Below are 17,431 nucleotides of genomic sequence, written 5' to 3'. Positions count from 1 at the left end.
TATGGTTTTAATTAAAACATGTATTTTTTTCTTTTTAATTTATATCATCGTGTGTTCTGTGTCAACACCGGAAATAACGTCGTAACGGCTGAGTTTTGAATATTTTTCTTTGAAAATGTCACAAAATGTTTGTAAAATATCTATCATTTGAAGAATAAAAAGTTTGAATACAATATTTAATTTTTTATATGAAAAAAAAAAAAATTATTGAAAAAAGCCGGTTAAAAAAAGAAAATATCAAATTCAATTAGTATTCTTTGTACTTTACATATTCGATAAATTGGCGCATAATGCCGTCTACACTATATTGCTGAAAACGAAGTTTCCGGAAAGTCACGCGCATTAATAAAATTCAGTTTGATTTCTACTATTCAAACTCAACTATTCAACTGTTCAAATAGTCGAATTTAACATTAATTATTTAAGTGGCTTAACCTCTACTATATTGATTTTTTCCACATTTTCACCTTTTAGATATGGGTATTTTCGAGAACACCACCTTGGGACATCTCACAGTGACGTCAGGGCATCCAGCCATTTTCGATTTACCACCAATCGAGTCGCAACCTCCACCACTGGTGATGTGGCAAACGGTTGATGGTCCATTGAACTATGACATCAAATATGCCGAGACCAAATCCAATCAATTAATTATACTCAGCGCCGATGACAATGATCGTAAAGCGTATCGCGCGCGAGCAATAAACACACAACTGGACAAGGAGGAGAACAGCGCATTTATACAACTGAATGTAAGCGGAGATCCGTACGTTGAAGTAGCACCTGAAATCGTTGTTCATCCCCAAGATATGAAAGTTAAACGCGGCGAACAGGTGGCAGTCTTGGAATGCATCGCCAATGCGCGACCATTGCATGAATTGGAAACGTTGTGGCTGAAGGACGGCATACCTATTGAGAATGCGGGAGTACCGCATACTTTAAATGATCCCTGGAATCGTTCGCTGTCACTGCTTTCAGCTAATTTAACGCATTCCGGCGAGTACACTTGTCAAGTGCGACTACGTAGCGGTGGCTATGACACCGTCACTGTCAACGCCAAAGTAGAGGTGCTGGAGCCACCTACCTTTTTCACCCAAATGCGCACTGAAACGTTTGGTGAATTCGGTGCATTGGTTACGCTGCCTTGTGATGTCGTTGGCGATCCGATGCCTGTGGTGAAATGGTACAAGAATGCGGAACCTGTCGACATGAATAATGGAAAGTGAGTATGAGAAACTTGAGTGGAAATTATATGGTACGAGTAGAGTAACAAAGTAGCTTACCTCATGTATATACCTGTAGAGAGTAGAGCAGTTGTTTATGTGCTTAATTGCTTTTTCAGATACTCACTTCTGGAAGATAATTCATTAAGCATCAAAAAACTTACTCTGAAAGATTCGGCAATGTTTCAATGTCTCGCCAGCAACGAGGCGGGCGAGAGAAGCGCCTACACTTGGCTACGTGTTAAATGTAAGTAAACTTATTAGCATATTTTACTTAACCATACTAGTACAATGATATTGATGTTCACCATGTGTATTATACCTCTGTATATCTATTTTTTTTCAAATATGGAGCATACAAATTTACATTCACATATTTCATACACAAAATATATAAATATATACGGTTTCAAACCTAATTCCTTTCAATGCTTTTTCATTCATATTGCGAATTTCTTTCTTATACTCTCTTTTCTCTCTCATTAACATCATGCATCTGTGAAAACACACAAAATATATTATAAATATGCTTGCTTATTACTAAATGCCCGTACATGACAAATAAATAAATGGCATGGTAAAAATGTTAGCTTCAATGCAAAATCATGGTAAAGGATTATCGGCCAAAGAAGACCTAACTACATCCACTGTTTCTACTAATCTGATGCATTATGCATTGCGCTTGCCTGCAGCTAACAATAGTCAACTGAATGCAAATCCATTGCATTTTGTTGAAAAGTGTAAATCGTCATCGTCGTCACGTGGGTATATAGGTAGTCTGCTGCAGCGCTTCAAGCGTTTGGCACAACCACGTATCCTACATGTAAGAGCATCGTCATCGCATTCTGGCATGGGTACTGGCTATCGGCGCAAGGATCTTCGCTTGGGTATGGGCGCTAAGTGCTATTATTTATTTCGACTCATGCACACACATAAATTTATTACTTTCATTCATCCGCACGCACCATTTTGTGTAGTAGTTTCGTTTTATATTGCAATTTTGTTGGTATTTTTTATGTTTGCACGTATTTCATGCATATTATTATATACTTGTATGTATTGTATTTGTAGTGGTGTGGCATATTAATTGCCCCGTTGCATGCACAATAAAGAATAACGCCGCAAATCCACAAGTATTGTTGCAAAACTACCACACATTTATTATTTGAAGTATTTAAAAACCTTAACACACTTTCACAATTTGTACTGCTTTTTAATGCGAATGTGTTTATGAGAAATCAATATTTCTGGCAGCCATACATAGCATATAATATATAAAAACTAACTAATTTTCATACATGTAGTGTATTGTGAAAAACATATGCAACTCGGTGTTCTAGTTATCAAAGTTATATAAATTTTCCTAAAGTGCTCTATTTAATTTTTTTAAATTTAATGCAAGTCTTCTGTGTGTAAGCGCATTCAAATGCTAACAAGAGTAAAGTTTATGGAAATCTTTAAGTTACACAAATTTACTGACTAGGGTTAATTCAATGCATTTATTAATGGCTGAAAACATACTTATCTTCTTTGGTCGAAACTAAAGCAAATAAAGTTGCCGTTCTAACTTTAATGAAAACAAGCAAATGACGTTTACTTCGCATGCACCGAAGCTACAATACCCTCCACAAATATAAAAGTTCCTTACAAGCACTTGATTCCAATCGTTCAGTTTGTATGACAAAGGATCAGCTTCCTGTAGGAAACAACTCGCGTCAAAAGTTTGAGAACGATATTCCAAAAATTTAGGGACTAGTTTGCGTATAAACATACAGACAGACGGACATAGCTCAATAGACGCTGCTCATCACGCTGATCATTTACATATATATTTTACAAGGGTCATCCTCATCGAACCGAAAGGTTCTAGTATACACAAAGCTTCGGTATATACAGAACTCAATCACACAGAACCTCAAAAATACCTCTATCATTATCGAAGGGTCAAAAAAAAGCTGGAAAACTACAGCATGATCAGTAATAATTTTTATCATTACCCAAATTTAAACTGTCTATATGAGATGCGAGAAAGTCACATAAAAAAGATAACTAGAAGTTACTTTTAAATGCTTGTATGTACTTATATAATGGCATAAAAAAACTAAACTGAAGCTAATGTGAAAAGTCACAAAGAACCCAAGAGATGAAGAATTTTCATGGGTTCTCAAATATAATATATATTTATATTTCTAAGTTGTTTTAACATACATATGTGTATTAAAAAAAATTCTTGCCTTGTCCCAGTGGATAATTTCTGAGTCAAACGACCGTCTTATAATTACCAAAGTTTTCCACAAATGGCTGCTTCTCTTACAAATTAATATGTCATGTGTCAACATTAAAACACATTAAACACACTCACACATTTTAATATTTAATGGGCTAATCAGTTATGAAAACGCCTCGCACAACCCAGATGAGTGCACGTGCCCACGAATCCACCTTACAAACAATGTTACACAGCTATTTTATTTTCTGAATGTCACTTAAGACACTTTGACTTCCTCACAATATCAGCATTGCTGTTGCTGGACTTGGTATGTCATGGCGTATACGTATCGAACGAAATACTCTCACATGCATACATGAGTAGGTATAAACATACATTTGTACCGAAGACAAGAGATCTATTATAAACATAAAGCAACACGACACATGAATTATAAATTTAACATTGTTAAGGTAAAGGCAAGTACAACTTTATTAGAGCTGAAGTACGAATGCCATAGGTGAAATTTTGCATCAATTATTAATAATATACATGTACATAAATATTTAAAAATTTTGTTACTTTATTTAACGAACTTTGTATTTAATCCTTAATTATTACCGTAGTAAATGTGTTTGTATTTTTTAGATAGCTCGCATAATTTTTTAAAGAAAAGTTGCTTTGGATAGCTTTTTCGTATGTCTTCTTCTTTTAAATTGTTGTTAAGAGACGAATGATATATCAAAATGAAATGAATCAAAAACCACAATATTCAAAAATGTTTAATTTGTTTAAATTATTAAATAAGAATATTTCTGTGGTCGTGTCTATCTCGAATATTTTATTAAAATGTAGCTTGTTTTATTTCAGACTTTTTCATTGACTTTATCTTTCGCAAAATATTTGACCTAAAACTTTTAAATATTTGCAACAAAATTATATTACACAAAACTTTCAGACTTTTGATAATGTTAGTGTACTCATAAAATATTTATTTTCAATTTTCATCAAAACTTGTGTTATGTGTGTCTAACGTGTTGTATTTGCCACCATATTTGTTTGGAAAGAACCTTGAATCAGTTGCTCAGTATTGCTGACTAGAAGTAGTAAATCTCTTTCTGAAATATTTGCTTTGATTTTATTCGTTCCACATATTTATTTGTCAGTATGACTGTTTTTGGGGCAACATTTCGTAAGCTCCACTTTTTAGAACATACAAAATAGCAATAAAACAATTAAATATTTTGTTAGAAGTAGTAAAAACATACAATATTTAAACTAAACATTTACAAATATGCCATAGATTTTAATATCAAATTAAAAAGCGCCTTTGACGTAGGTATCTTCCGTCAATTCTTAGGTTGGTAAAAGAACTTGTGGAACGTTTGCTTGCATAATAAATAGTTTCGTCATTACAAATGTAATATTTATTTCGAAACCTGAATTTTATTTTGAAATCATGAGCAGCGAAAGTACATCTGTACCTATTTATGTATATATGACATATGTATGAGTACATATTCTGCAAGTATGAACATGAACATCATGTATACACAAATTTTTTTATCAGAAGATAGATTTCTCAGAACAACAAATACTTCAAAAATTTACAAATTTGTTAGGTTTCACATACAAAATTTTTGAAAATTTCTGGGCGTTTAGTGTTATGTACTAATTAATTGCATAGGATATACTACATATCCTACATATTAACAATTACTCAACTATACAAAGACGCATCAGTAAATCGCATAAGTGCTGCCGTTTTCACCTCAAAGTCTAAGAGAATACGAACTGCGTAGTCCAGAAGTTAGGCATTCCATGCCTCGTTATTTCAATTGCACTGCTTGAGGTAGCTTAAACAAAGTAAAACAGCAGAAGTGGTACACAGTTAACAAGTAGAATAAGGCAAAAAGTTTTTCAAAGAGGAAGATGCATGATTGGTGGAAAATCAAGCGGTATAATTGTGCATTTTTCATCAAACAAAGTTTTAGCATAACTTGTTAGTCATTCAAGAGCACATATATGAGATCACTAAAATATCCGAAATATTAGATAAACAAGAGATAATAAGTTTACTTCGAATGAATTTAATAACTGTAAATTCCCACACCGTTAGTCCCGAACTCTCTTGAATCAAACCATTTCATTTTCAAGTCGTTGGAAGTTTTAAATTGATTTTCCTTAACAAACGTACTAACATTTAGTTGAAACGAGTTAAGGTTTTGTTTTTTCTTCTTCTAGTTTCGGCGTTGTTCACGTTGTGAAGGGAATTAAATATAAGGTTTTTAGAGAATCATTTTTCAAAACAGTTGCAAAGCACGGCGCTGTTAATATTTTGCTTTCATTCTTCTATTTTCAAATTACAAACTCCTTTATTTTTATTTATTTATTGGTCATTAATATATCAAATTCAATTATTTAACCAATAGAAGCGAAGTTTCTCCAAACCAGACCTTCCCATCATCATCAGAGATTGCATTCACTTAAACCTAGGTGTACAGTGTAAACTATATCTTGAAATCTTATAAATAATTTTGCAAAATTTCCAACTTTAAATGATTTTAATCGCACTTCATGAAGTACTTGCCACTTCACTGTTTACCATGCTAACCATTACTATTCACTATCTGCTCATTCGCTTTACAACCGCTGAAGCATGGAGAATTTCCCAACCTGTTACTACTAGTGCAAGTCTGAAGCAATTATTTACATAAGCACGTCTACACTTTTACTCACGATTCGATTCGATTTCATTTGCTCAGGCGTTGGCGGCGAAATTAAATTAGGTGGGCGAGTGAGCAGTTGCAACGCATTTGCTTGACTGCACTTAAGCTATTGAATTCGAAACACTTAGAAGGCTGAAGTTTCATTTCAAGTGCTAATTAAATATTCGCCAAGTTTTCTTCCATTATTTGCTATAATGTCTGTTTATTCCTTTATTTTCATGAAATGTTCTTTGGCACTGTTGTGTTGTTTATTTGGGGAAGTCTAAATTCATTACTGTACTAATTTAGTGAAAGCACGCAGACAAATGGCAATATAAATGCAACCAAGGAAGGCGATTATTTAAGAGAGTTTACTCAAACCCTCAACTCAAGCAAATCAGTTCGGTCAAAGGCGTATATTATGAAATGTATAAGTATATATATAATACTAATTGAGTTCTATTATAGTAAGAGGGTAATACGACTTACATTTACTTGAGCATTTTATTGATAATAAACAACATTAATTAGTCAGCCTGAGTATGCGATGAAAATAGGCAATCAACAATACAAAACAAAAAAATTGAATGCCAAAGGGAAAAAAATACAATAGAATTATAAATTATGTATAATGTTTTAGTCTAAAGTATAAAAAATAAAGTAGATGTCTATGGTATAAAGCCACACGGATATTTTCAAGTCCTTATATTAGAGATATCAAGGCTAGAAAAAGTATTGACCAAATTTAACTATTTTGGCACAAAGGCATATTATTCTGAGTAGAAGATGACCTCTTAATTTTATAAACATATAAAAGTGTTTGACCATTATTTTTGTGAAAAATTTAGGTATGGGGTAGGTAAAAATATATGCTAAGGTCCTCATAATCTGTATCTGGATGTTTGAAAAGCTATGGTTCGATTTTTTTAGACGAAGAACTATGTATGCAAGGTTTTATTTCGATAGAGCATTTATTAGTCCTTTATTTACATATTGTAAAAATATAATCTAGTTGAATTTTTATCATGTTATGTCGGAAGTAAAAGTGAACTTGATCGAGGTGTATGAGATTTTACCTTAAAGTAGGCAATGCCACGCCCAATTTCCAATCTGTATATCGAACCACAGTAAGACTGCCGTACCAGCTTTGCTGTTAAAATTAAAGAGTACTCGTATAACGTTGTTCTGTAGCGAGTGTGGAAGGTTGGCATGGTTATTACCCCGGAAATTTTTTGTGGCTTAATTTATGATTTGTACTTGCAATTTACGGTTTTTATACTTTTTTTTTGTAAGCGTAACAATAGTCCGTTTTCCCTGCCCCTTCAGAATACTGAAGAAAGACTATGAAAATAAAGATTTAGCCAAACTGTTAATAATTCTTCTGTAACTAGAACGCCATAAAAAATATAAAATGCTATATATTTCGTTATTGAATTACATATTTATAGTTGTGATTTTCGAACTTAATCGATACAATGTTAGTCTCTGCAAAGTAATAATAAATAATATTACAGCCTATGTAGCGTTAGATACCTTAATGCCGATTTTGAACAAAAGAAACTTTGAACTATAATTTTTGATGCCACCGTATATAAAGTAAATATTATGAAAGCTTGATATATATAATCGGCATATCCATATACCGCGACAAGGTGCTTTGTGTCATTAAAATGGCCATTGTTACGTGGCTAACGGACCAGCTAGGAAGTACCGTAAAGTGTGAACTTCTCTGCGTAGCCACACGACAAAGTTGAATAAACTATTTAGCAAAAACAAAACACGAACAGCACAAGTACAGTGTTAAATTTCATGTAAATGTCAGTTCGAAAGTAAACATTAAATGAGTCCTTTGCGAGTACACATGTTTGTACACATTAAATATATTTAATACCACCCATAAACAGAATATGTGGCCATAAACTTAAATTGCTTGATACAGTGACAAATGGTGAAATTACCAAAACTTTTGAGTAAATTTTAGAAGTTAAAAAATTTTTTCTTTATACTTAAATTATAAAAATCTTAGAAAACAACAATAGATTAAAAACAAATGCAGCTAAGGCAATATTGATAAATTAAAATTTAGCTCTTTAGTGCAATCTTTCAAAATTCTTAACTATCATGCTTCTATGAAACCCAACAACTGATCCAGTACTTTAGATCACAACCCCTCTGAGTTGGGCTTTTGAAACCAAATAACAAAATTCTTTATTTGTAATTATAATTCTAAGAAAGACAACACCACTGTATGTTAGAGAAAGATCGATTTAGGGGGTGCAAAAAGCGGAAAACTCACAAATGTTCTACGGATCATTCTGAACAACTTTGTTTAAGAAACTGTCAGTTTTATAGGAGATATATGTTATAGTTATCCGAAGTTTTTTTTGTTAAGTATATATTAGATGAAAATTCTGTGTGTGATCTTAGCTTTTTAATTAAAGGCATTATACCGGAAAATAAAAAATTTCAATAATTGGTTATTGGGGATCTATATGTTTGTTATAGTTGTCCGATCTTTATAATTCCGACAAAAAATTTACACAATATGCACCTGTGTATTAAATTTCATACTGAAATCTCAAAAATTTACGAAAACATTTTATTATCCCTAACATAAATGGTTTCATATCTGCAGTTCATCAGGAAAAGCTCTCCAAAATGATCTGTTGAGCATTTTCCGCATACGCGATTTTATCGAAAAAAAAATCGATCCGCTCTACTGTATGTGACCACTTTGGGCCTTCAGGCGACCATGCAGTCTTATCGCAGCCGTCAATTGCTGAAATACACCAGTGAAGCATAAAATTCTAGTCAATTTGTTGTTATACGCTGTTTGCTTTTGTATTACCATAGTGGTATGCATACCATATTTATTTGCTGCGGTGCCACCATGCCAACGTATATACAATGATTAATGCGAACTACCACGTACTATCCTTGAGGAAATTAAATGCAAAACCGCCGCTGACCTGCATATCATGGGTGTAGTTTTACCGGGAATATATATGTATATGTAGGCGGGCCAGCGTTTAAAAGCCAATGTCCCTTTGATGTGTATTGTATAGAACGCACAACCGGCTTTAACTTCAAATACTCTCCAATATCCACCACCAACCACTAATAACAAAAAATCAAGCGTTTTACATAGAGCCGCCAAACGACATTACAAAAGCCATTCATCTACCAACGACACGTTTTCCAACCTGGAAAATAACTCTCACGGCGAGATTAATTTGCATCGAGCACGGCTCGCAATCAAGCAAAGGACTAAAAATTAAAAACATGCAATTTTGCTTTGCACGAGCATTTCCGCGCTTTGCCGCTAAGGTTCATCTGACAGAAGGCGCACTTCGCCAACTTTGCACCAGCATGCTATAAAGCAATTGTTATAGCTCTTGTCCAGTTGATCAGCGACTCTGTTGTCTGCTTGACAGCTCGTATACGTGGATGGACAAAATAATTTAGGTCATTCGATTGGCTTGGTCCACTGGTGTTCACTTTGACGCAATAATTAAATTGAAACGGACCAACGTCAATGATAAAAAAAAATTGAACAACAATGATAGTAACAACAACATTTAAAAAATGTCAAAGCATAATTAACTTGGTAAACTGGCACGTTAGCTAACTGAGGAATACTTTATTACGCAGTAAACAATTATTCAGCGCAAGTGAGTTTAATGATCGCGCAATAATTCAATTCAATAGTAACTTCCAGCCTTTATCTACACGATTTGCGTAGAATTTTAATAAATGGTTAAACCTTTTAATAACAATAATCCCAATTCACCCATCATATTCGCATATTATACAAGTAGTTTGCACCCGATTTGGCTTTGACTAGCGTAGAGTTCGATTCCAGTTATTATTGTCCACATTTGGCACTGTTACGAGGGTTGCCTTTTATGTTCCAGGATTAGAGACCTAAAAAAAATAAATAATCGAAAACTGTGTTATTGTTTTTCAAAATTTTCTTTTGCATGCGTTTGAGCCAATTGTCGAATCACTTTTGCCACTCTGATATCTCTGAGTATCTCCAAAACATGCGTTCCTCTTCAGCCATCGAAAAACGGTGATCTTTTAGGTTTTTTTACGTACGGGAATAAAAAGAAGTCATTCGATGCCAAGTCAAGACTATACAACGGATGACTCTACAAATCGATATTTTGAGTGCTCAAAAATGCAGATGTTTCAGGCGATGTCCGAGAGACACGACAGCGAAATTTTCTGGTCGGCAAATGTCGTCTTGAAGCCAGCTTCTTGGGCATTTTGAAGACGGCAGCGACATATCAAACAGCTAATATACACAATTTCTTTTTTGCTATACTTAAACCTTTCACTTCAATGAAATTTAAATGTTTTGTTCAAAGTGAAATTCTTTTCCCAAAAAAATAAGTAAATAGATCGATATTTGTATATATATTTTTAAATTATTAGTTGTTATTACAAATAATATATCAGTGCTATTTTATGCTTCTGTCGGTAAAATAACATTAAATTTGTTAGAGCTCTGAAGAATTTTAAATTTTACATATTAGTGGCAACACTACAGTTGCTATTGTCGTCGGCAAAATTAGAGCTTGTTTTAGCCATTTTCTTGTAAGCGATTCGTGCTGGTCCCACTCATGCCTATAGTTGTCTCAATCTCACGATAGGTCATATGACGATCTTGCAATATCAGTAAGCTACGACCTCGATTGAATGTTTCTTGATTGAGCTTCATCGCCAAAAATTGAATTAAGTTTATCGATGAACTGTTGCTAAATTAATCCACGTCGAAAGTTGTAATTATAGCGCGAAAATGTTCGCGATTTTATTCCATGAAAATTTTATAAAGTTAAGTTTTTAAAGAAAAATGAGAAAGCTAGAGTAATACACAAGTATTTTAAATGCAATAAAGCAGCATGAACGGTTGTCCTTTTTCTTTTGTATTGCTTTAACAGTCTTCATTTTCTCTTTTACAACATTGAACTGTGGCTGTGTACTTAGCTGTAAACAATACATAAATCGTTCGTTATAGGAATCGAATTGCTGATATTTTGCGCGAGAAATGATTGCGCACGAACGCAAAAGTATTGACCTCCTCATAATAGAAAGTAGGTGCAAAGAAATTTGTATGTGTGAGGAAGTGTGAGCAGCTCACTTTATTACTTCGCGAGCCATTTTATTGCTGATGCTCGATAAGTAGCAACCCGGCAACCGATTGCACAATAAACTCTGTATGTCCTGCGAGTGATCAACAACTATACTTCTCTTAACAAGTTTATTAATGTCACGTTTTTTCATTCGCATCCATAATGTACAATATATTTCGTTGTTGTTGGTAATTATGTTGCAGCTACAATATAAATTTAATGTTGCCTTTTGCTTATAATGTATACAACGAAAGTACAAACTTTTCTCTGTTGTTTTCGTGCGAAATTTTCATTTGTTATTGTCGCTCTGCTTGCAAACGATATGCCTGCCGGCATTGCATTGTAATTGTACACATTTATTGGCTCGGTAGCAAACGAGTAGAAAAAACGAAATGCAATATATTCAGGTGCTCATTAAGGACATGTAAAGCGGGTAACGTATACACACTTGCACGCATTTCCCTCTCCTTAGCCACTCCACATATTGTATATATGTATCAGTCAATTCATGTGATTGTTCGTTGACCTTCCTTGACCTGTCCGCAGATTGCTGCATTTTTGAATAACCGTAATCAGGAAATTTTTAACAACTGAAATATGTAATTTTCTTACGCAATATTATTTGTACAGCACGAGGTGTGTTCAAAAAAAATAACGGGAATTTTAAAATGAAAATTTCACGGATTTGGAGAGTTCATTAAAATTTTCAGCTATATTCATTACTCAACATACTTTATCTGTAGCTGCCGCTAAGCTTAGACGTGTATTTATGAGCTTGGGGATATTCGTTTGATAAAAGAAATCGATGTTCGTGAATTCGTAGACAAAAGCAATACTCTGACGATGCCCCAGCCTCCATATTCGCCAGACATGGCTCCGTGTCACTTTTTCCTATTTCCAAAAATACAGAGAACCTTAAAGGGCCGTCGTTTTACAAGCATAGATGGCGTTAAAAGTACATCGCTGGAATAGCTAAAGGATTTGAGTTTAAAAAGTATTTTGACGATTGGAAGAAGCGCTGGCATAAGTGCTTAATATCGAATGGACTATTTTAAAGGTTACAACATTAATATAAACAAATGAATAAATGTTAAAAACAAACGAAAATTCCCCTTATTTTTTTAACACACCTCGTATATTCATATATATATATTGTATATATTTGTAAAATAGCGTTAAATAGCTCGTTAAGTCAGCTGTCCTAGTTACGGCTTCGTGAATTTCTTTATCCTTTACAGTTGTCGTGCATGTTTCACTATATGTACACATGTATTTCTTCTTGCAGCATTGTTACAATATACTCTTTTAAATTAAATTCATTCTTGCACCCCTTAAGGAAAGGTGTATTATGTGTATGCAGTACTTCATCAGCTTTGCCAACTGAAGCGAAAACTAGTTATTATTTAAATGAAAGGCGACTTTTTTCACCTCTTATCGTTTTCTTTTCTTTAGTAAGAACCATACAATTGTGTTTTCTACTTCAATTTAATTATTTCATTCTTCTTTGAGACTTGGAGCGTCTCTTGGCACGTTGGATTCAGTATGAGTAACGATAAATGATGATTTCACAAAACAAAAAAAATTTTTTAAAAGTATGTTTTATTACAGAGATTTACATTGGATCGTATAAAACTCCCATTGGAATTAAGGGATCAATTATTCCATAAAACCGATGCACCTAAGCTATACAAGTAATACCCCTCACAAACAAAAATGTTTCCATAAAAGAATTTAATTTTGATCGGTCAAGTTGTATGGCAGCTATATGCTATAGTAGATCGATTTGAACAATATATTCGGAGATGGTACTATTGCCTTGGGCAATAATCCATGTCAAATTTCGTGAAGATATCTTGTCAAATGAAAAATTTCATATCTATATCTTAAAAGCTGAGAGAATAGTTTGCGTATATACAAACAGACGGGCATGGCTAAATTGGCTCAGATCGTCACGCTGATCATTTATAAATATATATAGCTGATAGGATCTTCGACGAACACCTCTGGGTGTTTCAAACTTCGTGGCAAACTTAATATACCCTGTAATAAACAGTGTCCACACTTTTTAAAATATATGTATGTGCAACGTTATGCCTTCTGAAACTTTTGATTTGATACTCATGTTGTAATAATTCGTTTATTTGATCAAATTTATTGAATTTAAATTTCAAAGCAGGCAGTTACTCTTTAAAAAATATTGTATAAATATTCTTAAATTTTTTCAACTTAACACACATTTAATTACAAATTTGTTTGTCTTATACTTTAAAAAGATTCAACGTGGCAATCAATCTCAAAATTTAAATTGTGACAGATTTTTTTTTAAATCAGATGCCCAAATTTTAGTACTTTATTTATATTATCAGTTTAAAGAAATAAAAAGATAAACAGGTCGCAATCTATTTTAAAAATATTTCCATCCGCATGATCAAACCTCTATAGCTTCGTATCCTTATTGAACTGTATTTTATCTTATATAAAACATATGGAAAACTGTGTTTATTACGAAAATATTTAACTGTCATAAAAGTGCCCTAAGCATCTTCTAGGCCTCAAGGTGAGGTTGGCAATTTAAAAACTTTTTTTTTGCTCCTCTTCAGTTTCTTAAAGGCAATTTCTGAGTAAAATAATGCATTGAAGTATATTAATCTCATTTAGATCACCGATTCTAAATAAAACTCAGCTTAACATTATATATATGGTTTCAAATTAGAAAGCTTTGAATGTTATTTTACTTAATTTGCTCGAAAAAAGTAGGAGATTGGAGAAGTCAAAAAAGGATTTTAGAAAAACTTCTTTTTCATCCAATAAAACAAAGCTTTAAGAAAATTTAAGTTCAAAATATGATTGATATACATACATTTGTATATTTTTTTTTTAGTTTGTACCCAGATGTTACACGGTAAAAATCCATTAAAGTAACGTTCTTAAAAGCCTTAACTTTATTATAACATATATTCACGAAATTAGTGGCAGTAAGTGTGCCTAGAAATTCACAAAAAAGAGCACTAAAAAGTAAATCCTAGTTGCCCGCAATTAAGCAATATACATAAGTATGTATTTGTGCGTGCATATTTTATATGCAAATACTGCTATCGGCACCAGCAGTCAACTGCTCACTTTACTCAAATATTTCAAAATTTATTTTATGCATGTTGGAGTAAACAATATACGTACACGGGTACACGAGTAGACACGCCAACATCAACCCAGTCTTAAATATATATTTTCCTTATACAAACAAACGCAAAATTTCTGCAGTCATGCCAAAATTTTAATACCTCAACGCCATTTGCTCTGTAGCAAAAATATGCCGTGCAAATACCATATAAGTATATACAATATGTGAATATTTTATTTTAAATATAAAATATAAAATATAGTAGTACCAACATCTCCATCCAACATCCAACTCTATACCTGTGCACCACAAGTAAGGTAAGGTTATGAACGGCCGCAGCTAAACATAAAATAAGCTCACAACTAAGAGGGGTTTTGTTTGATGTTCATAATATATAATTTAATATTTTCTTTTACGAAAAAAATACTCATCATTTCGTTGTCCAACGAAAGCTGTAGACCGATTTCACTCTCCCTTGGCCCCAAATCACAATAATGCTATATAGAATAAATCTTCGATATCTGTATTCAATCTTCAGTTATCTATTGCAAAGTCAAATAAGCTTATGAGCTGAGAAGTAGGTATAAGGTCGAGCTAACCCGATCGAAACCAACACTATATCCGTCTACGTTATTTTAAAAACTTAAGCGAACTATTAGATGAACAATATTATTGTACTATATACGACATGTTGCAAGTGTATGCGAATATATGCAAAGCTGCAAAGTAAAAACATATACATAAGTATTATCGCATTTTGATGTATTAAATACACGTACCATATGCCCACTTTATCCCTTTGACTATTTAACCAACATATTTATATTTTTACTAGCATATTGTACATCACAGGTCACGTGTAGGTGTGTTTGGGTTAAAGCAAACCCTACAACGTGGCATATAGGCATAACACAAGCACTCTGAACAATTTTATTTGCACTTACACCTTTTTAGCTCGCCTAGCTGGTCAAAGTTCGTAAATGAATAATTGGCCAGGCACTGACCCTTTGGTAGCCCCTCTAGTTAGCCAGTTGGCAGCGACATAAACCACTTGATTGTACACTCCTTACATACACACCCGCTTTTAGCGTACATAAGTGCACAGTTAAGATTTTTTTATATGTTCTGGCCTGTAACTCCACTTAAACACTATTTACTCATATTTTTCGCTAAAAACTATTTTTCTTTTTTTACTCTTATGTTACTTTGTGTCGTTCGCAACTTGGTTTTTTTTATTTGCTTTTTTATTAGCTCGACTTTTGACTTTATTTTTTGTGTATTTTTTCTTTTTAATAGCCTCGGCGCCTGTGATGGAGAAAGCACCGCAAAATGTAACCGCATTGGATGGCAAGGACGCAACCATTTGGTGCCGAGCAGTTGGTGCACCAAATCCCAACATCACATGGATTTACAACGGTAAGTCGATGGCAGCTGAGAATGCGATTACACAATTACACGCATCCATAAGCCTTTATGTATGGTTATTTGTAGTAGGTGTGTTTATATGTAAGTATGAATGAAGACCGAATATAACACTGCGGCAACACGCAACCACACGCGCTACCTATCTCAGCACTTAGGTTAATAACTCGGAAGAAGGCATGTACACAGTACTTTTTTTGGTTATTCGTGTATGTGCCCAATAGGAAATTTTGATACGCATCTCAGAATATTCACATACATATATAAGAGGCGCCTTCCTTAGACAATACACATCTGCTCGAATCGGCAAAGAAATCTGCAGTACAAATGGAAATAAGCCACCTTCTATATTCAACGAATACAAGTACTTCCAAAGCTTATTAAAAAAGTGAGTTAGAAGCGCCAATTAAATACCCCGTTCAGGAAAATCACAGGAAATAACACCATAAAACGCAAAATTCGTGAAATTATGACCATAAAATTAAATTATGTGAGTAGGTCATAGCATATTTGTAGAAATGAAAAAGCTTTGCGGGCGATCTTTGGCAAAGACAACGCTCCTGCTCATTCTGCTTGTAAATCGACCGGTAAATTGAAGGTATTACGCTATGATCAAGTACTTCACCCACCGTATTCGCCATATTTAGCTCCCATCGACTTTTTCCTTTTGTATATGGGAAACAAAAGCATATTTTAAAGGCCTAGAAGCTTCCCACCATTGCCGGTATGGAAATATTAGAGACCAATACCAAAACTACTCTACTCAATATCAAAACTATGTCGAAAATTGAAACAATTTTTTTCATTACAAAACTTTCTTAGACCAAAGGCTTTTCCACCCATATGCTTGTAGTATGATATTAGAAGCGCTTTATTTCCGATTGGGTGTATTTATTTTTATACACATATTATTCGTTGGAAGTTAAATGTTATTTCATCCATTGAAGTGAAGTGTCGAAAGTTTTCAGAACTTTTGCTGATGGTATTAGAAGTGCAACACTCAGACGCTCATTAGACGAAAATGTCTATCTTCACATGAATAAACAAAGTTTGGTGGTATTTCACGCAACACACCGACGTATACATATTTATGCTACCATGGTTCTTTTAAAAGCTTCATGTTTTTACTCAAAGACAGGCAAGACCAACTTTTCCATTAGAAAAGTAGAAGATTAAAAAAAACATGTAAATGAAAACATAAAAACTTGGTATCATTGAAAGCAACATATATGAGTTTTTTATAATTAACTGTTCTTTGTACAATATATAGTCATTTTTTTCGCCTCATCAGTCAAGAAAACTTGCTGAAAGGCATATCCCACAAAAATCAAATGTTCTGCGCTAAATGTTTACAATTATTAAAAGAAGATAAAAGTTGGGTATTTTATATGGAACTTTTTATGTCAAAACCACTTACTAATTAAGGAATTAAGGATTTCTTCTTGTTTTTTTTTTTGCTTTTTCTTTTCTAAGCAAAGTGTGTCCCAAAAATAACCGAACTTTATAGTAAAATCATAAATCTGCCGCATTTAAAATATACAATATACATCCTCTTTCGAACGCACCCAGTTTCATGTAAATCGAATGACAGATAGACAGAAAGCTTTTTTAAT

At 33.4% G+C, this 17,431-nt stretch overlaps 1 protein-coding gene across 13 annotated transcripts in view; it reads left to right on the top strand.

Moving 5' to 3' along the window:
- Positions 1–17,431, top strand: part of sdk (sidekick cell adhesion molecule) — a 98,017-nt gene that overhangs the window by 58,951 nt on the left and 21,635 nt on the right. For 8 of the 13 annotated variants that reach the window (XM_036366072.2, XM_014236082.3, XM_036366070.2 and 5 more), the window contains exons 4-7: positions 475–1,222; positions 1,343–1,470; positions 1,814–2,110; positions 15,693–15,812. In XM_036366072.2, the coding sequence (XP_036221965.2) occupies positions 475–1,222; positions 1,343–1,470; positions 1,814–2,110; positions 15,693–15,812 (1,293 nt within the window). The remainder of the gene's footprint in view (positions 1–474; positions 1,223–1,342; positions 1,471–1,813; positions 2,111–15,692; positions 15,813–17,431) is intronic. The other 5 variants (XM_014236086.3, XM_014236084.3, XM_014236083.3 and 2 more) reach the window with 1 other exon arrangement.

This window comes from Bactrocera oleae, chromosome 5, assembly GCF_042242935.1.
Source record: "Bactrocera oleae isolate idBacOlea1 chromosome 5, idBacOlea1, whole genome shotgun sequence".
In the NCBI taxonomy this organism is placed as follows: domain Eukaryota; kingdom Metazoa; phylum Arthropoda; class Insecta; order Diptera; family Tephritidae; genus Bactrocera; species Bactrocera oleae.
Note: the sequence above shows the minus strand (reverse complement) of the source record. Positions and strands in the feature narration are given on the sequence as shown.